The 27,706-nt window shown below is 46.8% G+C and overlaps 1 protein-coding gene across 1 annotated transcript in view; it reads left to right on the plus strand.

The window, feature by feature from the left end:
* plcb4b (phospholipase C, beta 4b) overlaps nt 1–27,706 on the plus strand; it is a gene marked incomplete at its 5' end in the record, with an annotated part of 75,002 nt that overhangs the window by 29,483 nt on the left and 17,813 nt on the right. Inside the window, 16 exons of the mRNA XM_080744884.1 lie at nt 1–47; nt 9,677–9,785; nt 11,611–11,821; nt 14,011–14,104; nt 15,633–15,712; nt 16,244–16,328; nt 17,612–17,702; nt 17,874–17,969; nt 19,115–19,245; nt 19,728–19,814; nt 20,224–20,365; nt 20,836–20,920; nt 22,706–22,830; nt 25,016–25,067; nt 26,360–26,462; nt 27,454–27,618. The exon at nt 1–47 is cut by the window's left edge and continues 11 nt beyond it. Of these exons, the coding sequence (XP_080601010.1) occupies nt 1–47; nt 9,677–9,785; nt 11,611–11,821; nt 14,011–14,104; nt 15,633–15,712; nt 16,244–16,328; nt 17,612–17,702; nt 17,874–17,969; nt 19,115–19,245; nt 19,728–19,814; nt 20,224–20,365; nt 20,836–20,920; nt 22,706–22,830; nt 25,016–25,067; nt 26,360–26,462; nt 27,454–27,618 (1,703 nt within the window). The remainder of the gene's footprint in view (nt 48–9,676; nt 9,786–11,610; nt 11,822–14,010; nt 14,105–15,632; nt 15,713–16,243; nt 16,329–17,611; nt 17,703–17,873; nt 17,970–19,114; nt 19,246–19,727; nt 19,815–20,223; nt 20,366–20,835; nt 20,921–22,705; nt 22,831–25,015; nt 25,068–26,359; nt 26,463–27,453; nt 27,619–27,706) is intronic.

A 27,706-nucleotide genomic window follows, 5' to 3' on the forward strand; every position in this document is an offset into this window, starting at 1 on the left:
AAACAGATTATTTAACCGTAGACCAGTTAGTCAGCTTTCTGAATGAAGTAAGACTCCTTTATCATTCATTAACTTCTCTGTGTGACCCCTCCCCCCCCCCCCCCCCCCCCTCTAACCCCGCCCTCCTCCCCGCTACTGACCCCGCCTCCTGAAGCCTCATCTATGCTTCGTCTCGCGGCGGCGGCGGGCGTCCCCCCAAAAATAGCAGACCTACCGTAGCTTGTAGGTCCAGTGGCGTCAGTTCAGCAAAAGCTAAGGTATGGCAACATGAGTGGTGTCTTGCACGCGCGCCTTCGTGTGCGTGCAAGACACCACTCATGTTGCCATACCTTAGCAACAGGCAAGATGAATAAATGTTTTCCCCCTGTAGGCAAGGTATGGCAGCTGCCATACCTCGCCATACCCAATTGACGCCTCTGTGTAGGTCTGCAATTTTTCCTGGGAAAACGCCACCCGCTGCGCAACAACGAAGTACAAATCAGGCTTCACCCGCCTTCTCTCCCCCAGTCCGCCACGTTGGGTAGAAGTTGCCCGTCGTCTGCCCTGATCCAGGACCAGCCCTGGTTTTACTAAACCCTACCTGTAACTCTTTGAGGGGCACAAACACAAACTGACATCCGATCAGCCTGTGAGGGCAACTTCATCCGACTCCCCCCCCCCGCCCCGATAGCTGCATGTCTCCCTCCCCCCAATCCCATTTCCACTTTCTCCCTGCCGCTAGCTCGCTTCGCCCTTTCTGATCGCTGTTGCCATGGAAACATGTGGGGGGGAGGGGGTGTCAGGCTTCTCGTCCAATCGCTTTTATTCCCGCTTGGCCCCCCCGCCCGGTTCTGGCTTACTCCTGTCTGTCTGTGTGTTTGCCCCTCTCTGCCATGTTCTCCTCTTTACTTTCTTGTGGCTGAAAAACCTCTTGTCTAGTGCGGCGGCTGCTGCTAGCTATACCTCCCCGCTGCCCTGTGTGTAACGCCGATCTCCCCCTTCCCTCTCCGTCCCACTGTAGAGCTGATGCTGTTAGATTGGTTCCCACCTGGATTCCTCAAAGTGTTCAGTGGTGTTACACGGAATTGTGTCTCTTCGCGGCTATTTTGTCTTTGAAAATTGTCCTGCTTCGAAGCAGCCTCCCTCCCGACACACAGCCAGCTGTCGTTCCCTCTCCCCTCCCCCCCGTCCCCCCAGCCGTCACTGTGACCCACGTCGACCTGTCCAAATGAACTTTACTGTGCGTCTCTTTGTCTAAGACCCTGTTGTCATCCACCTGAGGGCCGTATTGATAGAGTGGCTAAAAACTGGAGCGCTGATCTTGAGGATTGAAGGCCTGGGAAGTACTGGTGTGTAAAGTCAGTCAGTTAGTCAGTCAGTAATGACAATGCACACGCACACACACATATTCACGCGCACGCACACACACACACACACACACACACACACACACACACACACACACACACACACACACACACTAGGGATGGGACGATAAGCGATATTATCGTGATAAAAAACACTCACGATAATTGTATTGTGGATATTTTATTCATCGTGAGATCGTCCTCCGTCATGCACTGGGATCAGTTCACCTTTTATTTGCCGAGCTGCATATCCGGTACCACTTAAACCCTCTATTGGTAAAATGTACTTATAATATATGTACTTCTACTTCTTTTTTTCACTCTCTATCAAATGTCTTTGCCAAAAAATAGCCGATCTAGATCGGCTGTTTTTTGGCAAATGTTCCGCCCGAGGATAATGGATTTTGATTATCGCGATAATATCGTACACCGTGATTTCTTTTGTCACGATAACCGTGACATGACATTTTCATTATCGTCCCATCCCTAACACACACACACGCACACACGCACACACACACACACACACACTCACACACACACACAGCTGTGTCAACAGATCAGCGCTCCAGTTTACTGTCAATATTCCAGGATGACCTCCCACTTGGGTAATGACGCCCCCTGGCGATCATTCAGAGAAACTACTTCAGCTCCCGTACTAACGTAGGTAGGAAGGGCCTGTCACTCAAACCGGAGTGACCCGCCTCCAGGCTATATAAACCCCCGGAGGCGGAAGTAACATCCTCTTCTTTTCACTCTCTGCGATATCACATTCAGATAAGTTGAAACTCAGCCTTTGTATTATTATTCTTCGCGCATTAGCCTAAAGCGGTGGCATTGGAGTCGCCCACTGGCGAGTGTTGAATTAACCCGTACTTAAGAATACTTATTCTTGTTCCGTCCTAAATCGACGGTTATTTCCTTTTATAACAAAGGATTATTACTGCTTGTTCAGGCCTCCGCCGAAGCAAGCGTGGCATAGCATTAGCCGTTAGCTTGTTAGCTCGTCTGCTATTGTTAACGTTAGCTACACTGCTTACCGCTTGTTCAGGCCCTGCCCGAATCAAGCGTGGCCTAGCCTTAGCCGTTAGCTTGTTAGCTCGTCTGCTTCTGGTTAACTCTATCTACAGTGCTTCGCCATGGATCCTCTGGCTTTCCTGCCGAGGCAATGTCCAGGCTGTCCAGGACTCATCGACGGACAGGATCTTCACCATCTCTGTGTCGGCTGCATGGGCGTTGCACACGCCTTCTCTGCACTGAGTCCTCAGGGGAGAGCAGGACCTTTCTGTGACTGCTGCGTGGCCTACGACCACGATGTACTGATACACCGGTTCTACCTAGCCAGGGCAGGCCTCGGGGCCTGCGCTCCACCAGGTGGGTCCACTGCTCTCAACCCCACAGCCCAGTCTTTCCTTCCCCAGGCGGCCCGCACCGTTGGTCAAGGTGCGGCGCTGCCTTCCGGAGATCCGCTTGGCAATCAGCGCGCCATTCCAAGTCAAGATGGCGCCGTGCTACATGAGACACCGCCTGCCGCGCAACCGACCGCAGCTAGCTCCACTGTCACTGGAGCTGGCGGGTCTGGTGAAGTCGCCGCTAAGAAGGCGACCAAGAAGGCTAACATCCAGAAATCTCCGGTAGCCTTTTCCCCTTCGGGCGCGGTGCCCAAAAAGAAACGCTTGGATGTGACCGTCGGGGACGTCCCCCTCGACGTGAGCATCACCAAAACAGTCCAGACCTTCAGGCGAGAGTCGGACCTGAGCTCCTGTCAGAGCGAGGGTTCTGGTTCTGAATACTCTGGATACACGGCCGAGGAGGAGGAGGACTCCGTCGAGGACGAGGGTTCTCGACTCACGGTCACTGTGAAAGGTAATGCCCCTGCGGCTCCAGCACGTCAACTGGACGCCGCAGGGAGCTCCCAGGCCTCCTCAGGCACCACTGCCCCTCCACCCGCCAGTCAAGCGAGTGAAGCGGGAGCAGAGGACGTCGATTCTGCAGCAGAAATGCTGGATCATCTCACAGTCTACATGAGAGCTCTGGCCAGAGTTGGAGAGGAGTTGCCACCTCCTCTCCCCTCTGAAGAGGCCGAGGATGATGACGAAATGCCCGGGCAGGAGCCTTCGGTTCCCGCCCCGTATGTCCTCTCCAGGCTGCCGCTGGTGAAAGGTTTCACCAAGGCCCTCCATTCCTCATGGAAGACACATAAAGACCCCAGGAAGCTGCCTTTTTCTGTGTTGGATTTGGTGGGAGGTGCGGAGGCAGGCATGTCCACCTGCCCTAACCTGGACCACCTGTTGGCACAATCTTTTCTGAGTTCCGTCAGACCCCAGTACAAAGATGTAGGCACAGCTAAAAACGGGCCGTTTGTTGGCCCCGTCGGCACCAACCCGCCGGGGTTCACTGTCCTGGAGGACAAGCTGCAGTCGGACAGGGCTCGTAACGCCTACCGGTCCGCTGCTCTGGCCGCTAAGGACCTGAATCTGATCCAGCTCTTGCTCGCTTCCACCAAGGACCTGGTCAAAGGTCTGCCCACGGGGGAGCACACAGCTGAACTGAACACTCTATTTGACATCATGCTGAAGGTCAATTGGCATGCGGTTAAGTGGATGGGCAGGTCCATGGACTACAACCTCCAGTCTGAGAGAGCCCGCTGGCTCGACTATGTCGACCTCGAGCCTAAGAGGGACGTGGGCGAGAAGCCTCTAGGTCCTCGCGGGGAGATGTACAAGTCTCTCATAAACATGGAGAACAGTCCCACCACCCTCATGGGTGGGGGCTTGGAGCTGCTGCAGGGTAGAGTTACCTTCTTCAAGGCGGCTAAGGACATCGTCGAGTCCACCACAGTGCCACAGGATGAACCGCAGCAAGCTAGGAGGACGTCCCGCTCCTCCCGCGCCAAGGAAAGGGGCCGCTCTGCTTCTTTTAAGAAGCACTCGTCTTCCTCCAGGGGAGCCTCTGCAGCCAGGGCGCCTGACAGGCCCCGCAGCAAGGCTGTGGTTCCCGAGCGCGCTCAGCCGCGCCGCCCGTCCAAGGATGGCAGGCAGCAGTCTTCATACCGCGGTGGCCGCGGTAGGGGACAGCGCAAATGACACTTTGAAGAGGGGAATTGTGCTGGGGCGGGGGTCCGAGGTGTCTCTCGGTCCCCCTCCCCCCAAACGAGGGCGTTTTTTCGGTACCCCGTGTCGGGGAAATGAAAATGTTGATTTTGATGCCTCCTGTGTCGACAATAAACATGTTGAAAGAGCAAAGTCTGTCTCTGTCCAACTCTCTCGCACTAGCACAGACGACCCCATCGTGCATGCCTCCTGTAGTAATGATGAAGTCCTGTCAGGACTCGATAATCAATCACAGGTTTTATCAGAATCCAGTAATGTTAATGTCAAACAATTATGTGGTTCCTCAAGCGCGCGAGTGGGATATCCCTCGCGTCGACAATATGAATCCTTTATGCATGCCTCCTGTAAGAATGATGGAGTCCCGTCAGGACTCTTTAATCAGTCAGAGGTTTTATCAGCAACCAGTAATGTTAACGTCAAACAATTATATGGTTCCTCATGCGCGCGAGTGGATTTTCCCTCGCGTGAGCGATGCTATGAATTTAACCTTGAGTCAGAAATTCTGTCGGCCTACTATGAGCCCGGGTCAAGGGACAAGCATAAAGGCCTTAGAGCAGGTATTAAACGTAAAAGTTCCTCTCCTGTCAGGGGAGAATGCTTTAGTTGTGGGCGAGTCTGTTTATCAGTCGAATCGCTTTGCTCTTCCTGTCGCTCTATCGAGCGAAAACCGAACGCTTCCGGTTTCACCGGATACGGATTCGCTAGCTCCCCGCTTCCGGTCCGGCCGCAAAAGAGCTCCGCTAGTCAAGCGGTACAATCAGAAGGTGTTCCCACCTTGCGGCCTATTGAACCCCCGCGCTCCGCATCCGGGTGTTCCGGATACGGATACGCAGGTTCCCCACTTCCGGTCCCGCCGCAAAATAGCTCCGCTAGTCAAGCGGTACAACCAGAAGGTGTTTCCGCCATGCGGCCTATTGAACCCTTGCGCTCCGCATCCGGTCGTTCCGGATACGGATACGCAGGTTCCCCACTTCCGGTCCGGCCGCCAAAAAGCTCCGCCGTCACGGAAGCACAGTGGTGGGGTTTCTCTCGCTCAAAACACGCTAGCACGCTGTGCGCGCCAGTGGAAGTTATGCAACCCGAGCCATTGGGTATTTCGAACGATAACCAGGGGTTACAGGTTACAGTTCGCAGATATACCCCCGCTTTCGAGCAGGGTTATTCATACCAGAGCACGTGGTTTAAAAGCAAGTCTTTTGAGAGAAGAGATCAGCTCATTGCTAAGCAAGGGTGCTATAGTGGAGCTGGACAGGACCCAATCCCGCATGGGATTTTGGAGCCGTTATTTCCTGGTGCCCAAAAAGGGGGGGGGGCTACGTCCCATCCTGGACCTAAAGGCACTAAACGTGTACCTGAAGAAGTACGTTTTCAGGATGCTAACAGTACCCACCATGTTACGGTCGGTCAGGCAAGGGGATTTCCACTGTTCAGTGGATCTGAAGGATGCTTATCAGCACGTCCAGATTTATCCCCCACACAGGAAATTCCTTCGGTTCGCCTTCGAGGGTCGCCTGTACGAGTATACAGTACTCCCTTTCGGTCTGTCACTGAGCCCGAGGGTTTTCGTGAAAGTGACCGAAGCAGCCATCGCCCCGCTGAGACAGCAGGGCGTCAGGTTGGCGACGTACATCGACGATTGGATGATTTCAGCGAGCTCCGCCCACGAAGTGGCGCGTCACACACAAGTGGTTTTGGCTCACCTGAAGGCCTTAGGTTTCATAGTCAACCACGGCAAGAGCATGCTGACTCCAGCAAGTCGTCTTACATTCATTGGGGTCCTTCTGGACTCATCCGACATGTCGGCCCGTCTCTCAGAGGAGAGGGTGGACAGGTTTCGGGAATGTCTCGACTCCTTTCAAGTGGGCCAGGAGGTCACTTACAGGAGTTGCATGGTACTGACGGGAATGATGGCTTCCGCAGTACATCTGTTGCGTTTGGGCAGGTTTCATATGAGACCTTTTCAAAGATGGATGTTATCCCTCGGGATCCCGCCCTCCTTGAAGTACAAGAAGGTTACGGTTTCCCCTTCCTGCGCGATCGCCCTGTCTCCGTGGCTGGTGGAGGGGTTCCTCACCAGCGGAGTCTCGATTGGCGAGGTGGTTTCCCACAAGTCGATCACGACAGACGCCAGTCTCAGTGGATGGGGAGCCACTTTCGAGGGGCGCACAGCGCAGGGGCTTTGGCCTCTGGAGATGAGGGGTCGTCACATCAACTATTTGGAGTTGATGGCTATACTCCTGGCGCTCAAGCATTTCGAGCCTTGGATTTTGCATTGTCACGTCCTGGTCAGGACAGACAATACGACGGCCATGTTTTATGTCAACAAACAGGGGGGCCTGTCGTCGTTGCCACTGGACCGTCTGGCTCGAGAATTGACGGTTTGGTGCTTGTCGCGCCTCAAGTCGATCAGGGCCTCACACGTCCCAGGTCTCCTCAACAGCGGAGCAGATCTCCTGTCCAGGGGAGGTCCTCGCTACGAGGATTGGTCTCTCCACCCCAGGGTGGTGAGCCAGATTTTTCGCAAGTTTGGTCAGCCAGTGGCGGACCTGTTTGCGTCAGCGGAGAATACGAAGTGTCCGTGGTTCTTCGCGGTGAAGGGCAGTCCTCCCTTGGGGTTGGACGCCTTAGCGCACACGTGGCCGAGAGGTCTACTGTACGCGTTTCCCCCCTTCGACTTAATCCGACCCACTCTGGAGAGAGTCAGGAGGTTCGGTCTGGAGATGCTCCTGGTGGCTCCCTACAAGGGCACGTGGAGATCGGCGATCGCCCCTCTCCTTTGCGAACCGGGTTGGCAGCTGCCTCAGTGCAGGGACCTGTTGAGTCAGGCCAGGGGGGAGATCTTCCACCAAGACCTGCAGGTCCTAGACCTGCGGGTTTGGCACGTGAAAGGTTAAACCTGCTGGCAGCCGGTTTTTCTTCTGAAGTGGTTGATACCATTCAGAGTGCTAAGGCGCCCTCTACGAGGGCGTCTTATGATGGAAGGTGGAATGCCTTTGAGGACTGGTGTGAGTCGCGTGTTCCACCTGTGGTGGCTCATGTGGCGTCAGCCCAGGAAATTCTGGAATTTATGCAGAACCGCTTGAGAAGTGGTCTAGCATTTTCTACCCTTAGGGGGTATTTGGCGGCTATTAATGCCTGTCACCTGGGGGTGGCGGGCAAGGCACCTTCTAAAGTCCCGGAGGTCATCAAGTTCATGCAAGGAGTTGAACGTTTGAGGCCGGTGACTAGGTCTTTGTTCCCAGTTTGGGATCTGCAGGTGGTTCTAGGGGGCCTATGTCGGGCTCCCTTTGAGCCGCTTGTAGGGATGCCTTTGAAACTTTTGAGTTTCAAGACGGCTCTTTTGCTGGCTTTGGCCACGGCTAAAAGAGTTGGTGACCTGCAAGCTCTCTCGGTGTCTGCGGAGTGCATGCAGTTTATGAACAATGATCTCAAGGTGTTGCTCAAGCCTCATCTTAAGTTTGTTCCTAAGAACATGGTGGTTCCTAAGGAGCCTGTTGTTCTTCTGGCTTTTCATCCTCCTCCGTTTGTCTCGGTGGAGGATGAACGGCTGAATTGCCTTTGTCCTGTCAGGGCATTGAAGGCCTACTGTGACAGGACTGCTGGTTCTAGAGCTTCTTCTCAGCTCTTTGTAGAAATGGGCAATGTTCTTGTCAGAAAGCCGGTGTCTAGACCCACTCTTTCGAGGTGGATTGTGGATGCTATTAGGCTGGCTTACTCTAGTGCGGGGGTGGAAGTGCCGGCGGCACTTAAAGCCCATAGCACTAGAGGTGTGGCTACTTCGTGGGCACTGGCAAAGGGAGTCTCCGTTCAGGAGATTTGTGTTTCGGCGAATTGGTCTTCGCCTTCTACCTTTGCAGCCTACTATCACCTGGATATCGAATCCTCTTCGCTAGCGCATTCGGTTCTGGGTGCAGTTGCCTCCTCTACGTCATAGAGGAGTCGGATCTTCCCCTCCCACAGGTGGGCATGTTGCCACCTGGGGTACTTTGGGGGGACCCTGTGTTTTCCTTATATAGTGTGTCTTACTTATAAGGCGGACTTGTCCTTTTCATTTAGTTGAATGAGGCGGACTTCGGTCTGTCAGGGTCTCTCTTTATTTTCTCATGCCTTCACACCCAGGTCCGGTGGGCCTGGGACCTTCTGGGTGATGGGTCACGCCCGTTTGGGCTGTGCTCACCCGTATGAGGGGTGTGTGGGGGTATGAGAGTAGGTTGTGGCTTAGAGGGGAGTTTAAGAATCCCAAGTGGGAGGTCATCCTGGAATATTGACAGTAAACGGTAGGTTCCGTACGGAACCATTGTTTACTTAGATATGGAAGGATGACCTCCCACGTAATGCCCCTCTGTTTCACTGAATGTGGCAGAGAGTGGTATTAAGAGGATGTTACTTCCGCCTCCGGGGGTTTATATAGCCTGGAGGCGGGTCACTCCGGTTTGAGTGACAGGCCCTTCCTACCTACGTTAGTACGGGAGCTGAAGTAGTTTCTCTGAATGATCGCCAGGGGGCGTCATTACCCAAGTGGGAGGTCATCCTTCCATATCTAAGTAAACAATGGTTCCGTACGGAACCTACCGTTCTTAGAGGCTTAATGGATATGGGTCCGTGCGGTCGTCCTCTCTCTGCCATGCGGCGTTCGTCGTCCAGTGGGTCTCCTTGTCTGTGTCATGGGCGAACTGCACTTTACCAAAAGAATCAGGTTTCTGCGTGGTACTGAGGATAGTTGCATAATTGTCACACATTTCATATCATGGCCCCTGTAAAGCATTCCGTCGTTGTCGGGTGGAAACCTTGTATCTCCAAGTTTCAAGCTCACAACGCCTCGCCGTGCGAGGCGTTGTGTGCTTGTAGATCGGCTGTTTTCACTAGTTTAAATCATTTTTAAAATGATAAATGAAAAAGGTTTGGGACATACACGGTTTTCACCCGACAACGACGATTTGTTGGTTCTTTAAACATCTTTTAGAGGCCATGTATGAAATAAACCATCTTCAGCCCCATGTAGAAGCTTTTTTTTTGGTAAGGTAGGTTGTTGTGTTTATTAACCATGTGTGTGTATATGGCTGTGTGTGTGTGTGTGCGTGTGTTTGTGTGTGCGTGTGTTTGTGTGTGTGTGTGTGTGTGTGTGTGTGTGTGTGTGTGTGTGTGTGTGTGTGCGCGTGTGCGTGTGTGTGCATGCACGTGTGTGTGCGTGTGTGTGTGGCGTGCGTGAACCAACAGAACCAGCGGGACCCTAGGCTAAATGAGATCCTGTTTCCGTTCTACGATCCAAAGCGAGCCATGCAGATCATTGAGAAGTACGAGAGGGACCCCGAACTGGTGAAGAAAGGTACTGAACAGGCGGATGGATGCTCAGGGGGGGAGAGAGAGAGAGAGAGAATCGGGAGGAAACTTTGTGAATTCATTTTTGAAGCTGCAGTGCCATCTGCCTGTGTGGGGAGATAACTACAACACATTTCACTAGAACAGTGTTTCTCAAAGTCGATTCCATGATTTGGTTCCATTTGCTTTGTCATATAAAAAAACACACACACACACACACACACACACATTCAAACAACACGATCCTCAGTAGCCACTGCAAACAGGTGCGCCGCCATATTACACTATCCACGGTTGAATAGGAGTACGTGGATAAATGATGACGTAGTTTGCGAGGTTAGCTCAGGCAGATATACTCAAGAGGTTTCACACATGTGGTTTACTATGTGGGTGTTGTGTACAGTGTTACGCAAGACCCATACGTCATACGCTGACGTGGCAATCAGCTGACCAATTGGGTTGTGTTCGTCATGCGCTCCCTCTGCGTATGTGTATGTGTGTTTTGCTATGCGCTGTTTGCTCCCACCGCCACACCAGCACAACCAGTGGGCTCTGCTATTAGTTCTGTTCCCCATGGGGGGTTGTTATTATACTGTATATCTATCTCCCTGCTCTTAATGGTTAATGATGATTGTCTAATTGTGCTGAGCAGGGAGAAAAATGTAGCAGAGCCTAAACGCCAAGATAAAATATTATATCTACATTTGCTTTCTCATTCTATAATATATATTGGTTCATTCTATATTGGCTCATTCTATATTGGTTCGTTCTATTCGTGAGTTATCTGGTTTCAGTTTCAGGTCATGCAAGAAAAAATTATAACTAGAATTCCCTTTACAAAAGGTGTTCTTTTATTGCTGCATTGTTTACCCTCGCGGCTGCACTCTATACTTACCGTCTGCATCTAGCAAGTCAAGATTATTTTCATTACAGATAATATATTCATCAAGCGAGGATCGCCTCTGGAAATCTAGGCTTGTTTTATTCCATGTTGACAAAGTACCACAGCAACAAGGCCCACAGAACAACTATTCCATTTCCACCTCACCACATCAAGAAAGGGTCTCTGGGGAACCATTCTACTTGGTAATTGGAACAAAAAAGGTCTCCATGGACACTTCAATGGTTCCATACACGTAAAGCCTTGGAAATGATGTGCATCTTCGGATCCACATTATAGAACAGGTGGTTTGGCTCCATTGTGGATCTACTGTAGGATTCAAGTGGCCATTCTAGGACAGTGGTTCTCAAACTTTTTCATGTCAAGGACCCCTAAATTAATGTTTATTTGGCTGCGGACCCCCATCTGAAAAGATTTTGTGCCATGGTGGTGTTAACGTTTTCAGAGCTATTCAGATATTTTCAAAGAATGTCAAGATGTTTTGAAAATAAACGTATATAGGGCCATGGGAGTCCCTGGACCCCACTTCAGCTTACCTCCAAGCTCACAACGCGTCGCGATGTGACACGTTGTGAGCTTGGAGGTTGTCTATTTTCGGTGCTTGATACCATACTGAACTAAGCATGATCAAGTCAATACTGTGGCGTAACGGCATGGATTTCTACACAGAGAGGGCAACATATGCTGCATTCAGGTTCAGGAGAGTTTGTACGAGGCAATTCTCTTGAATGCTTCCTTCAGGTATGGCATGGAAAGGGGGCAATTTGCGTTTCATTCACCATAGTAAAAACTGCATTCATGGTCTGGAGAGGGCACTTTTTACAGACTGATAAAAGGTCAGAGGCTCAAGCCCCCTTTGATGTCTATGTGTGCACGTGCCTGCACACATTCATTCATTCATTCATTCATCTGTGCGTGTCCTCTCCACCAGGCCACATGTCCAGCGACGGGTTCTGTCGGTACCTGATGTCAGACGAGAACGCGCCGGTGTTCCTGGACCGGCTGGAGCTGTACCAGGAGATGGACCAGCCCCTGGCCCACTACTTCATCAGCTCCTCTCACAACACCTACCTGACCGGACGACAGTTCGGCGGGAAGTCCTCTGTGGAGATGTATCGCCAGGTGCTGCTGTCTGGATGCAGGTACTACTGTACAGTAGAATCACAGGGATCGCCATATATGGCAATAAAAGGGATTTGGTTCCCATGACATCACAGTGATATCAGAGCGTGATGTCAGAGCGTGAGGATCAATCAACAAAAAAGACAAGCAACAGACAGACAGACAGACAGACAGACAGACAGACAGACAGACAGACAGACAGACAGATAGATAGGTTCAAGATTTGACGGTTCTGATAGTAAATTGCGACCCACGTTCGCAAAAATATGGTCTTATGAGCTCTGAATAAGTGAGTTAGCAGTCTCTTAGCAGTACTTTACTGCATTTATTTTGCTGTGGGGACAAATAAAAAATATGTATAAAGATTAGCAAAAACTTTTTCAAAAACAGCAGATCTAAAACCGTGCTGCGCTATGAGCTTGTATATTTGCTATGTTTGAATAGCTAAGTATAAAGTATGATTAAAGTGTGCCTGTGTGCGTGCGTGCGTGCGTTCACACAGTATGTGGGTGAAAAATGTAAGTATAAGTGCTGAATAAGAGAGTGGAGAACCATAATGAAAGCAGATGCTTCCACACAGGAGTACTGCATAATTCAGTCAAGTAATTAACATCCTATCGTGCTCTGGCATGTATAAAGACGCTAAGCAGACACAGTTTGACTGTGATTTTTGCATCAAAATGGCGGAGAGTAGGAAACTGTGACAATGAGAGACGGCTCGTTATTGGGGCACAGATGGCAGGATCATCTGTCACAAAGACTGGCTCGACTGGCTAGTGTTTCAACAGCGACTAAAGTGACATCTGCATTTTGATCTATGGGAAAGAAGATGTAAGTGAATATAATGGTTGGAAGTTGTTGTCGAGAGCACATTCTCTGAACATGATGCTCGTGCATTATAGTGTGATGTGTTGCTCTTCTCGCGTTTCATCCTCTGGTGACTGAGGTTGTCAGTGCAGGACATGATCAGACTGTGTCAGCAAGAACGCTCTGTTGACAACAACGTACAGTAGAGCAGTGGTTCTCAACCTGTGGGTCGGGACCCCCAGGAGGGTGGATCCCCAGATGATTAACTTAATGTGCAACATTGTTTTCTCTCTCAACATTAAACAAACAACAATAGAGGGTATCTGCACATTTCTAAAGTGACAAATTAAGGACTTTTTAATGCCTCTAAAATGACAAATCAAACATTGGCCAAATTGATAAACGTAGAGGCAGAAATTGTGATAATAGCCGATCTACATGCCCAAGCCCCCCCAACCTGGGGGCTTGCATGCAAATCAAAATCGTTAAAATCACTAAAACGATAGAAAGAATTAAATGAAAACATTTTAATACTCATCTTTTATTTTCTCTAATTACAATCTAAAATATGAACCCTTGTTGTAAAAAAACTAAGTTGTCCTTTAACAGTCCCCACATCTTCACCCAATTGATTGAGATTTTGGACTGACGTTTTAGACAGAACTCCCCACCACCACCAATGAGGGAATATGTTGTGTTAGACTGGTGTTCCATTCCTTCAGTAGAGGTCCAGACACTTGCAGAATCTGTGCCAAGGCACTTAGAAGCTATTCTGGCAGCTCGTGGGTGACCCAATACCTTACTAAGACACTTTATGTTGTTTTCCCTTTAAAAGCCATTTAGGCCTAGAATCATTTAATGCTTTAACTATTGAAAAATAGCAGATATACAAGCTCACAGCGCGGCACTGAGTGACACGCTGCGAGCTTGTAGACCTGCTATTTTTTTAATTTTTTATTTGATATATTATTTTCTTTTTTTGCAAGTTTTTGAATATATCTTTTTAAAAGAGAACATTTGTAACTCAAATATGTGCTTCTGGGTTGACCCTGGAATAACATGTTTTGAGATGGGGGTCCATGGCCAAATATATTTTTTGGGGGTCCTTGACATGACTGATTTAGAAGAAGGATTTAGAAGACATTAGAAGACATTTATAGAATCCGGTCAAAAATATTCTTGCACAAATATTCCAGATTTAAAAAAAATAGCAGATCTAGTAGTATATCTGCTATTTTCTAATAGTTACAGCATAAAATAATGGTTAAAGTGGTTCAAAGCTAAAGTGACACACGTTTGCATTCAAGTCTAAATGGGTTAATTTCTCACCTGTCTGTTGCCTGACTCACAGACACACACATTCAACACATGCTGTTGTCTCATTCTCATGCTGTGTTGTCAGGTGTGTGGAGCTAGACTGCTGGGACGGGAAAGGTGAAGACCAGGAACCAATCATCACTCACGGCAAGGCCATGTGTACGGACATCCTGTTCAAGGTAAATGCAACGCACGCATGCACGCACACACACACACACACACACACACACACACACACACACACACACACACACACACACACACACACACACACACACACACACACACACTCACACATGACCAAACAAAACCTCCACATACACACACACACGGCCAAACAAAACGTACACACCCACATGCACGCACGCACACGCACGCACGCACGCACACACGCACGCACACACGCACGCTCGCACACACACACACACACACACACACACACACACACACACACACACACACACACACACACACACACAGACAACAAATCGCACACTGCTGACTTTCAATGAGCAGCTGTTATCTCATGATGTAAGTCTGCCCCCTTGTGCTGATATATTGATATCGCATCTTCTCACACAACTTTTCTCTGCTTCCTCCTCTTCTTTTCTCTTCTTGTGCCCTTCTGTGTTAATTTTGACTGCAAATTTTGTTTAGTTTTAGTCATATTTTAGTCCTCTGAAACATTTTAGTATTAGTCTTTTATTAGACTAAATATCATAAGATCTTAGTCGACTAAATGTACAGTTGATTTTGTAGACAAAAAATATATTTTGGTAGGCTTTGATGGCTGATTTTACACCTGGTTGCATGCTGAAAATAGCCGATCTACAAGCTTGCGGCGCGTTGTAAGTTTGTCGATCGGCTATTTGCGGAGCGCAACACCTGAGCGCAAAGCAAACATAAAATGACTTGTCTTTTATTTCTACTGGATCTCTTCTGCAGTGGTTCCTCCCTAACCTTTTAGTCTAGTTTTTATTTGCTGACGAAATTGTCAATATATTTAGTCTCAGTTTTAGTCGTCATAGCTTATTTTTTTATTCTTTTTTATTTAGTTTTTGTCAGTGACACAATGTAGTCGACAAACATTCATCATTAGTTTTAGACGGGTCAAGGAGATTAACCCATTTAGAACGGGTACACATTATTGTGTATCCTTATTTTATGCTTTAACTGTGCCGCGCTGTGAGCTTGTATATCTGCTATTTTTGAAAAATCTTGAAAATTTGAATTTTTACCCGATTCTATAAGTGTCTTTTGAATCCTTCTAAGATTTCTTTGAAAAACCTATGTTTCTATGTCAGCAATCTGGCTAGCCATCGTCAAAGAAAAGGTCCTTTTCACTTAACTGGAGCTCAGTTAGTCTGTTCTTGAGAGACTACCATGTCAGTGGTTCTCAAACGTTTTCTTGTGAAGGACCCCCAAAATGATAAGTATTTGGCCACGGACCCCCATCTCAAAATATTTAGTTCCAGGGACCACCCAGAAGCAAAATTTGAGTTACAAACGTTCGCTTTGAAAATACATATTCAAAGATTTGCACAAATTTTCACTACTTTTTCAAAAATAGCAGCTCTACAAGCTCGCAGCGCGGCACTCGGTGCCGCGCTGTGAGCTTGTATATCTGCTATTTTTCACTGGTTAAAGCATTCAATAATTCTAGGCCTAAGATTAATCCTGTTGTGCTCCTCCTCCTGCGTCCACCAGGACGTCATCCAGGCCATCAGAGACACAGCGTTCGTCACAGCAGACTACCCTGTCATCCTGTCTTTTGAGAACCACTGCAGGTTGGTACTGTTGGTACAGAGAATGTTAGAGAGGCAGGGGCTGAAATTCATAAAAGGGCCTTTTGGTGAACATATTGAAAGTAGTAGACCTCCAAGCTCAGAGGTCTGCTATTTTCGGTGCTTGATACCACACTGAACTAAGCATAATCAAGTCAATACTGGAGATGTGACGTAACGGCATAGATTTCTACACAGAGAGGGCAATTCCTTCAACATAAGATGCTGCATTTAAGTTCAGGAGAGTTTGGACGAGACAATTCTCTTGAAGGGTGCACACACACACACACACACACACACACACACACACACACACACACACACAATAAACAATGTCGAAGACATATAAAAGAGAATCACTGCTATACACCACATAAACAGAACATATACTGCCGCCTTGTGGACATACTGAGCTACAGTACCATTCTTGTATGTACAGACCCTTTAAATACTCAAATTCAACTGAATAGAACTGTGAGCATGCGTGCATTGTGGTTTTTGTGTGTGAATAATGTTGTGCTTTGTGCTTTACAGTAAACCTCAGCAGTATAAGATGGCCAAGTATTGTGAGGAGATCTTTGGGGACCTGCTTCTCAGACTGCCTCTGGAGGGCTACCCGGTGGGTCTTCACTTCCAACGCTCTGGCTTTAATCTGACTGGACCACATTAGTTTATGCATTTGCAGTTGTGTAAAGCAGCGGTTCCCAAACTTTTTTGTCTCAGGGCACCCCATAAATATGTTTTTCATCCGAGGCACCCCTACATTATAATTTTCACTCCCAGCACATTATATTTATAGCATATCGTCGTTGTCGGGTGGAAACCTTGTATGTCCAAAACGTTCGTTCGTTTTGTATTTATCATCTATAAAATGTACTAAACTGCGAGGCGTTGTGTGCTTGTAGATCTGCTGTCTTCACTAGTTTTGTGCGACAGTCTTGTATGATGAAGCAGGGCTTTGCTTTACGAAAAGACGTACACATTTGAAACTTGGAGATACGAGGTTTCTGCCCGACAGTGAGGATATTTTAGTGATCATGTTGCGAGGAAAACGTTGAGATAATAACCATTTTGGTTAGAACTGACCAAATAAATTCCAAATATTATCAAATGATCTCGTGGCACCCCTGGACTGCCGTCGCGGCACCCCTGGGTGCCCCGTCACCCACTTTGAAAACCCCGGGTGTAAAGTAACTTAAAGCAGTGGTTCTCAACCTGTGGGGGGGGGTCCCAAATTATTTTGGGGGATGATTAACTTAATGTGCAACATTGTTCTCTCACTCAACAGTAAACAAACCAACATAAAGTTTAAGTGTATAGAGGGTATCTGCACATTTCCACAGTGACAATTTAAGGACTTTTTAATACCTTTAAAAAGACAAATTAAACATTGGCCAAATTGTCAAATATTAGAGGCAGAAATTATGAAATTAGCAGATCTACATGCTCACAACGCCTCGCGTGTAGATCTGCTATTTTCACAATAGAACTGTGTTATACAGAATGTAATGGGTGGGGAGGTCCCCAGTTCAAATATGATTATTGTGGGTGTTGCAGCCTGATAAGGTTGAGAACCACTAACTTAAGTACATTTGCTCAAGTACAATGTCGACAATGTCGAGGTATGTTTTACTTTGCTGGAGTATTTCCAATTTTCAGCACTTTTACTTCTACTCCACTACATCTCAGGGGCATAATGCATAATGAGTACTTTCTACTTCTGGTACTTAAAGTACATTTTGTACTTTTACTCAAGTACATTTTTAATGCTGGACTTGTAGATAGTATAGTAGTAGTACAGATAGTATTTCTACATTGCAGTATTGATACTTGTATTTAAGTCAAGAATTGTAGTACTTTTTCCACCACTGTGTATAAGTCTCTCCTTTGTGTTTGCTGCAGATCGAGGCGGGGCGAGCTCTGCCCTCGCCCAGTGACCTCAAACGCAAAATCCTCATCAAGAACAAGCGGCTGAAACCCGAAGTAGAACAGAGTATGTACACACACAGCGCCACCGCCTGGCACATGATGTCTACTGCAGCGTACTGACTTCCAGTTCATCAGTGACTACAGTACAACTGTTGGATTGTGTGCTCACGCTCTGTGTGTGTGTGTGTGTGTGTGTGTGTGTGTGTGTGTGTGTGTGTGTGTGTGTGTGTTACAGAGCAGCTGGAGTCCTTTAAGAAGCACATGGAGGCGGGGGAGACGAACACACCTGCCATCATCCTGGGATGTGAGAATGAAGAGGAGACCGAGAACGGTCAGAGTCAATGCTTTATCTTTGTTGCCGGGCGGAAAAACTCTTATCTCCATGTTTTAACTGTATGTGCTTTTGTTTCGTTTTTCCGTGAATTAATTGCCTACTTCTATCATACTGCAGACACAATGTCACACAAAAGCGTCAAAAGTAGCAGATCTAATTGAGCTTGTAGATCTGCTACTTTTGAATTTGAATCCTGAAAAAAAAACAGTCTTGGACGTATGAGGTTTCCACCCGACAGAGACAATATGCTGAATGAATGAATGAAATTAAGAAGCAGACTTGACTGAGTTTCAGTCCACCCATCCTCAGTGGAGACCCCAAAACAGCCATTACAGTTTTCCCTTTTCATTGTTCACATAATTGTGAACTGTATGATAATTGATTATGAAATATATGTTCATCAACAACCCTAAACCGACCCATGACCCGCAAAAAAAGATTAAAGGAACAAAGACATATCCCCAGGAGGGGTAAAGAATGAAGGAATAATGTTCATGTAGCCTATTATTATTATAAAATATATTGTGTTTTGTAAAGTAGCGATTGATCCTGACTTGCAGCCTGTGTAATTAATTCAGAGTTAATTATTTTCAACCTACGCAACATGATAGGCATTACGTTTACCTTTATTGATAGGATTGTAGTTTGACAGGAAATTGGGAAAGAGATAGGGAGTGACATGCAGCAAAGGTCGTTGGGATCGGGACTTGAACCCTTGGCTATTTTGTAGCTTAGGTGCCCAGACTGCTATCCCAGGGGTCCAGGCCCATACAGTGTTGTGTTTATACAGTTTGTGCACACAATGTGTCCCTCTGTCTCAAGATCCCACTGATCACTAATTCCTTTATCATTTCAATTCTGAATATTTTGGGAGACTGCGGCCTGTAAAGTTTGAGAACCACTGATCTTGCCTACATGCATGGAGTGGTGAAGGATTCAGCACCACGATGATGGCCAGCACGCTGGGAACACACACACATTTCACATTTCTTTTGCAATTCTAAAAACATTAAAATAGACAGATAGAATGCCCAGAGTGCTGATATGCGATGAGCTCGGAATAAGCATGGGTCAGTTCTGTAGTAGTCACTGTGTTTGTGTGTTTTTTTTTGGTGTGTGCGTGTGTGCCTGCGTGCGTGTAGGTGTAGGACTAGGAGAGAAGGAGTGCGAGGAGAAGGAGGTGAACTGCGAGGTTCAGATCAGCCGGTCAGAGGATGTCAGCACCTTCTCCCAGGGCAACGCTGTTGACGAGCGCAACAACAGCATCAAGAAGGTGGGCGGAGCATGTGTTACACCACTTCATGTCTCTCTCTCTAGTCTTGCATAATCAGCTTTATTGTCACGTCACAGGTTAACAGGTGGAAGTGGCAGTGGCGTCAATTGGGTATGGCAAGTCATGTTGCCATACCTTAGCTTTTGCTGAACTGACGCCACTGGGATGTGGGTGGAATTATTTTATGGTTTTATGCGTGTGCGTGCAGTGCTGCATGCCCCATCATTTAGTAATTTTCGTGACAAGAAAGAGAGGATAGAGGTAGGGTAGAGCAGGAGAGGTGAGAAAAGAAAACAAGAACCACAAGATAGAAACGGTTCAAATAATAAAAGCTACAGTATATACTGTACATGTATCGTCTCTGTCTGTCGGTATGTACTGTAGGCTACATGTTTAGAACACTTCAGGCAAATAAGAAGTTGCATCAAGAAGTGCGTTTTGTGTGTGTGTGTGTGTGTGTGTGCGTGTGCGTGTGCGAACAGGCCACAGATGATGAGGTGACAGAGGCTTCTGAAGCGACAGACGCAACAGATATCTCTGAAGCATCAGACCAGGAAGGTAACAAGAAGGTAAGGACACAAATACCGACCACACCTATACACACCAGACGCTGGGATTTAAGTTATTCCTTGTCAAATGTTGGTGCATAAAGAGTGATAATGCAAACCAGTCAGTCACAGTCTGCTTATTAGGAATCATGATTTTTTTTAAATAGCTTGTAAATCGGCTATTTTCAAATATATTTAGAGGTTAGTGGTAAAACTATCATTTTTGGTGCTTATATTAACACATTTTGTGTGTGATCATGCGAACCGGTCACATTTTTGGGGGCTTTGTTCTCGTAGACATGTCTGCTTGTTTTTCTCACAAATCTGGCAACGCCTCAACCAGTGTGTTGTCCCGTGTGTGTGTGTGTGGTGTGTGTGTGTGTGTGTGTGTGTGTGTGTGTGTGTGTGTGTGTGTGTGTGTGTGTAGGGCGTGGAGGAACCTGAGGACTCGGAGGAGGCTCTCATCGCCCAGTACACCTACGTGGGAGCCACCACCAACATCCACCCCTACCTGTCGGCCATGGTCAACTATGCCCAGCCTGTCAAGTTCCAGAGCTTTGACCAGGCAGAAGGTGAGCGTTTGCCTTCACGTGGGCGTCGAATCAGCGTTGCCATGTCTGCTTATTTGAACCCATTTAGGCCTAGAATTATTTAATGCTTTAACTATAGATAATATATGTCTTTTTAAAAGCGAACATTTGTAACTGAAATATTTGCTTCTGGGTGGTCCCTGGAACGACATATTTTGAGATGGGGGTCCACGGGCCAAATACATGTAATTTTGGCGGTCCTTGACATGGAAAAAGTTTGAGAACCACTGATTTAGAAGAAGGATTTAGAAGACATTTATAGAATCGGTTGGAATAAGCGGCTTAGAGCTTGTTCTTCTGTAAAGTCGCTTGTATTGGTTGGTTTCAGGGCCTCAAAGACGCCCCCAAATGAATTTGTATTCGTCCGCAGAACCCTCACCTGAAGATATTGTGTGCCAGGTACCCAAGTTTCCCCACATCTTATAGTGTTGTTATCTTCCCGTGTCTTTCAGAGAGGAACATCCATCACAACATGTCATCTTTCAACGAGTCCGTAGGCCTGGGCTACCTGAAAACCAACGCTATAGAGTTCGTCAAGTATCCTTCCGTCAGCAACTCAGTAATCGTGTATAATTTGCAACAAATGGAATACAGTTATTATTTAGTTGGCACCAGGCCTAGAATTTCATCATTTTAGGGGCAAGGCCACTTGGCATTTGGGATTCTCCATGGTGAGCGCACAAAGGCCAATTGCCAGAGCAGGAAGGCATCAAATAAAACAAAACTTTAGTCATTGAAATAATTAATTGAATTAAGGGTTAAATTGAATATGTAGAATAATCTGCTGTGAAATAAATGGGTATTTACAATCTGATGCTCAGCCCTGCACAAATCAAAGATACTGGATTGGTTTAAAAATAGGGACTCAACAAGACACTGGTGTCTATATGACAAGAAAAACACTGGTGTCCATATTGACAAGACAGAGACAGGAGAAAGGGGTACAGTCAGCTGGGGCATGGCCTCAAGTCATGCCATTTTCTGAGGGGCAACAACGGCCATGGCCTTCTTGGCCTCCCTGAAATTCCTTCCCTGGTTGGCACTGATGGCTCTTACGATGCTCCCTGGATTAGCCAGTGTTCAGCAGGCTAAGCTAAAACAGGGAGCGTAATGCAGAAAAAGTCCATGAGTATAATATTATACGAAAGCGAGCCCAAAGCAAGACACTGAATTCCAGTTTAACCTTTTGCACCATGCCAGGACTGGAATGGTGGAGGTAAATCTGTGCCAGCAGCAGCAGCAGTGTGTGAGGCAGCATGGGTGGAGCAGGGATCAGTGTGGAAGGGAGCATGGGTTAAAGTTCTCAGTCGACAGTGTTGAAGAACATACAGTATATTAATGCAAGAAAAGTTTCATTTGAAGTTTTTAAGATTTGGGTCACCTAGATTGGAACTGATTGACGTGACATGACCATGTGACTAGTAGTACTTTCCACAACACAAACACACACACACACACACCTACACACACACACACACACACACACACACACACACACGCGCGCGCGCACAAACACACTTTTCTGAGCAGTCTCTCCAGTGGGGCTGCTTGACCCAAGCTGTTCTGCCCTAAAAATAGCCCTGTGGTCTGTTTGATGCATGCACACAGTCGCGCACACGTGCGCATAAATCCATATGCACACACATGCATAGGGTACCTAGGCAAGGCAGACACACTTAACCACTTGAACCCCAGCATCCGTATCGTGGGGAAAGCTTTGGCGGAAAATAGCAGATCGACAAGTTCACAACCAGTCGCAGCGCAGCGATTGGATGTTTTCTGCTAAAGCTATCCCCACAATGACAGAAAATACAAGTGGGTTAAGCCTGAGTTGTACTTAGCCTGGAAACCAGACGAGTCTGCCAGTGCATTTGGTCTGATTTGGTCTGGCGCCGCTCGGTTGTGATTGGATTTCCCAGCCGCGAAGTTGTGGGGTACCAATCAGGGCCCATTATGCTAAATATGGGGTGGGTTTAAGTAATTATGCAGTGATATTAGTATGGCCAGGCTAAGTTGTACTTAGTTGTGAGCTTGTATATCTGCTATTTCCGGTGCGCAACACCCACTCGCAACTAAATGTAACTTTGGAGTTACATATGCACATACATGCCTGCCACACACACACACACACACACACACACACACACACACACACACACACACACACACACACACACACACACACACACACACACACACACACACACACACACACGAACATACATGCACAATACACCCATTACATGCATGCGCAGACAGACACATACAGTATGTGACATGGCTACTTGGGACAGTGTGTTTTTCCTCAACTGCGAGCTCCAGCTACAACAAGCGTCAGATGAGTCGTATCTACCCCAAAGGAGGACGCGTGGACTCCAGTAATTACATGCCTCAGATCTTCTGGAACGCAGGCTGCCAGATGGTCTCGCTCAACTTCCAGACCCCAGGTATGACAGCACGCTTCGGCCCTGACCCTGACACACACACACACACACACACACACACACACACACACACACACACACACACACACACACACACACACACACACACACATGGTGTAAAGTAACTAAGTACATTGACTTAGATAATGTACTTAAGTACAGTTTTGAGGTATTTGTACTTTACTTGAGTATTTCCAATTTCAAATACTTTTACTTCTACTCCACTACATCTCGGATCCAAATTTTGTACTTTTACTCCACTACAGTTTATTTGAAAACTATAGTTACTAGTTACTTTGCAGATATAAATTGTAATATTATAAAACATACTTTAACCACTTTAGCCTTATTTTATCCCTTGGCTATTTGAAAATAGCCGATCTACAAGCTCACAACGACGCGTTGTGAGCTTATAGATCTGCTATTTTCAAACATTTTGTACTTTTACTTTTGGTACTTTAAGTACATTTTGATGCCAATACTTTCCTACTTTCACTCAAGTACATTTTGAATTCTAGACTTTTACTTGTACCGGATTGATAAATTGCTGTATTGATACTTTTACTTAAGTATAAAATGTGAGTACTTTTTACAACACACTCGCACACACAGCGTACACGCTGTCACTCAGCTTCCAGATCAAGGCACGCTACAGTAAATGCAACCTCTGACATTAAACACACACCCACACACTCTCTCTCTCTCTCTCGCTCAACCTCCAAACCCCAGGTAGCACAGCACGCTACAGTGGACCCTGACATGTGCGAGCGCGCACACACACGTACACACACACAGCGTGAACACACAATTAAATGGTTAACACACATGCACATTTATACTCAGTCAGAATTACATAATTATGTACCACATCTATAAAACTACACAATGACCACACACACACACACACACACACAAAGCAGCTGCTGCGTCGGGGCCAGAGGCGTAGGGGTGGAACCATATGGCCTCCTGTGGGAGGCCTCCATGTGCACGGCCTGGAGGGGAGTGCACGAGGGGTGCACGGGTAGAGAGAGAGAGAGAGAGAGGCTGCAACAGCTACACAGAGCGATACAGAAAGAAATAACGTGACAGAGCAGCCATTTCCAACCTGTGGGTCGTGGCCCCACAGGTAGGCTGCGAGGGTATTGCAAGTTGGCCAAAATAATTGTCAAAACACTTAAAAGCAGCACTGTGTAGGCTACTTTTTCTTTAATCAAATATACTGTATATCATATGTCCCACAAAATTAAGTTAAAAATATATTTTTAATTGTTTGCAATAACACACCATAATGGTACTCTGTCCCTGCTAGGGGCTTTACTCTATGACTATGTATTGGGGAGACAATGAGTTTTATCTGGGCATTCGATCTCTAGTGTGACACATTTAGAAGCGTCAATCACGCAGGAGAAGATTGCCTGTTTATCAACGGTTTCACCTCCCCCTTACATACTGTGTCAGTGGCGAAAATAGCAGACCGTTGCAATGCGTTGCGATCTTGTCGTTTTCACAGACTATGGATACTGGGGTTTAAGTTTAAACCCTTATTGTGATGCAATAAATATGACATTTAAGTGTTGGCGCCATTGATGCAAGCCGGAACACAATTGATTGATTGATCATATAAATCAAATAATTGATCAAAAAATAAACGTGCTGAAAATACACGTGGCGGTCAGACGGGCGAGCCGTGAATGTCTTACTCTGATCATAGAGGAATGTCTTCCGAAATATAACGCTCCAGGATTTGTCTCTTTATGACATGGACGATGTCATATCGTTACTACAGTTTATGTGACTCTGACATTCAGCTTTAGTAGGGCTGTTCAGTTCCATAGAAACAAACACGTGGATTCTCTTTTAGGCTGTGATTTTTCCTTTAGTTGTCATTTTATTTCTCTACAAAGAATGTTGCTCTTTATTTCAAAATAAAGAAAATAAAAAGCAAAAGTTTTTGCAAGTTCTTGACAGTGTGCGGGTCCTCTTCTTTGATTTCATTATCAGAGATCCCATTTTTATGTATGCATTTCTTGTCCTATGCACCTGTCACCAACCTTTTGAGGTGTGCATCAACCTTCTTGTTCGAAAGAAATACTCAAAAATAAACAGTTAATTACTGTGTGTTGGTTAACCGTTGATGACTGTGTTTTTGTCTGATTTCTCTCTCTCTCTCTCTCTCTCTCTCTCTCAGACCTTGCCATGCAACTGAACCAGGGGAAGTTCGAGTACAACGGCTCATGCGGGTGAGAGACACAGAGAGACACAGAGAGAGAGAGAGGGCTGCGGTCCTCGCGTCTCTCTATACCCCCTCTTCCAACCTTTCCTCTCCCCCCTCCGACTCCCTCCATCTCACTCTCCCAACGCTGCTCATCAATTAAAGCGTGTCGCGTCTCATTAGCGGTTGCCGGCGGGCGACCAGCAAGCCACCGCTGTCCGCCTCCGCCGAGATCCAATGAGATCTCTGCGGCTTTGGAAATCTCCCTGTCTCTCCTTTATCTATCATCCACCCCCCGCTCTCCCCCACCCCATCCCTGGCCCCTAATACATGCCCTGCGGGCGGAGATTTCACCGCTAATGCACAAAATCTCATAGTGGAGGAGATGAGAGTTGTCGCACGCACGCGCACACACACACAGACCACACACACACACACACACACACACACACACACACACACACACACACACACACACACACAGACCACACACACACACACACACACACACACACACAGACAGACAGACGTGTACGTCTCCCGATTTTTTCCTTTACTGCATTTTTAATTCCCAAAGGCTAAATACTGGACTCCAAAGCACTTAGGCATTAAAGAAATGAAATGGTCTTTTACTCCGCACATCAGTACGCCCCGGAGAGAGACCATGTAAGATAACATTCTGTGTGTGTGTGTGTGTGTGTGTGTGTGTGTGTGTGGTGTCTGGTGTGTGTGTGTGTGTGTGTGTGTGTGTGTGTGTGTGTGTGTGTGTGTGTGTGTGTGTGTGTGTGTGTGTGTGTGTGTGTGTGTGTGTGTGTGTGTGTGTGTGTGTGTGTGTGTGTGTGTGTGTGTGTGTGTGTGGTGTGTGTGGTGTGTGTGCGTGCGCGCGCGCGTGTGTGGATCTGAAAAGTTGTGAAAATGTGTGCAAATCTTTAAATATACTGTATGTAATTTGAGTTTGTAACTCAAATCTTTGCTTCTGGGGGGTCCCTGGAACAACATATTTAAGAAAGGGGGTCCATGGCCAAATTCATGTAATTTTGGGGGTCCGTGACATGAAAAAGTTTGAGCACCACTGACGATAGAAACATGAGCTTTCCAAAAAATCTTAGAAGGATTTAGAATACATTTTGTATAATCGGGTCAAAGACAACTTTTCAAAAATAGCAGATCCACAAGCTCGCAGCGCGGCATCGCTGTGAGGTTGTAGATCTGTTATTTTTCAATAGTTAAAGCATAAAATAATGGTTAAAGTAATAATGCATTCTGTGTGTGTGTGTGCGTGCGTGTGCGTGTGCGTGTGCGTGTGCGTGTGTGGTTCAGCTACCTGCTCAAGCCAGACTTCATGCGCCGGTCGGATCGGATGTTTGACCCCTTCTCGGAGACGCCCGTGGACGGGGTCATCGCCGCCACATGCAGCGTACAGGTCAGGGTCAAAGGTCATCCAGGGAGGCTCTCACTGCCAAAGAATAAACTGTATCCCTGTGATGGTTGAAATCACTTAAAAATTTGACCACCGTGTTGTTGTGAATCAGTGTTGATTTTGACAGCAAATTTTGATTTCGTTTTAGTCATAGTCTTTTGAATAAAATGTAATTTAGTTATAGTCATATTTTAGTCATCTGAAATGTTTTAGTGTTAGTCTAGTTTCAGTCTACTAAATCTACACTTGATTTAGTTGACTAAAAGTAATTTTTGACGGGCTGTGATGGCATCGGAATGGCTGATTTTCACTTAACATTTTTGTCTTGTTTTTATTTGTTGACAAAATTGTCAATATGTTTAGTCATAGTTTTAAGTCATCGTAGCTTAGTTTTTATTTTGTTTTCGTCAGTGAAAAAGGGTAGTCGACGAACGTTAGTTTTTTTCTTCATAGTTTTAGTCGACAAAATCAACACTAATGTGAATGTTACGTATTGGCTAAACATCATTAATCGACCAATATCCAAGATGTGACATGACTTTGTAGAGGTGGTTGATCACACTATCAAGAATGGTAAATGATATAGCGTATAGCGTATAAATGGTAAAGAATGGTAGTTTATTATCAGGTTCCACTGTAGAAAGGTTTTGGTGCAATGGTCAGCATTTAGCCACTAGATGTCACACTCTCAACACCTGAGTTGCATAAGGTTCCTTATTTCCTTGACTGATAATTTCACAATCAAAATATATCTTTTTGGGGAGAAAAGTGATAATTTTATTCCACAGCTTTTCTTTTTTTCAAAGATCTGTGGGTTTTATTTATTTTATTTTTTCAATGATAATACCTTTAATGACTTAGGGCCACACGCATCGGATTGGAAACCTCACATGTTCTTTTCAGAATTCAAATTCAAAACAGCAAAAGTTGCCTCAGGTAAAAGATTTTAGTACTTTTTCCACCACTGCCCAAACTGACTCTCCCTGTCCTCCAGGTGTTCTCGGGCCAGTTCCTGTCAGACAAGAAGATCGGTACGTACGTGGAGGTGGACATGTACGGCCTGCCCACAGACACCATCCGCAAGGAGTTCCGCACGCGCATGGTGATGAACAACGGACTCAACCCCGCGTACAACGAGGAGCCCTTTGTCTTCAGAAAGGTAGCGAGGGGGAGGGTGCGGGAGAAGAAACAAAAGCCAGGTACAAAGAGGCGCACTGCATGTTTTATTGGAATTGGCCTGTCTGCGG

The sequence above is a fragment of the Nannobrachium achirus genome, assembly GCF_963921795.1.
Source record: "Nannobrachium achirus genome assembly, chromosome: 16".
Taxonomy (NCBI): Eukaryota; Metazoa; Chordata; class Actinopteri; order Myctophiformes; family Myctophidae; genus Nannobrachium; species Nannobrachium achirus.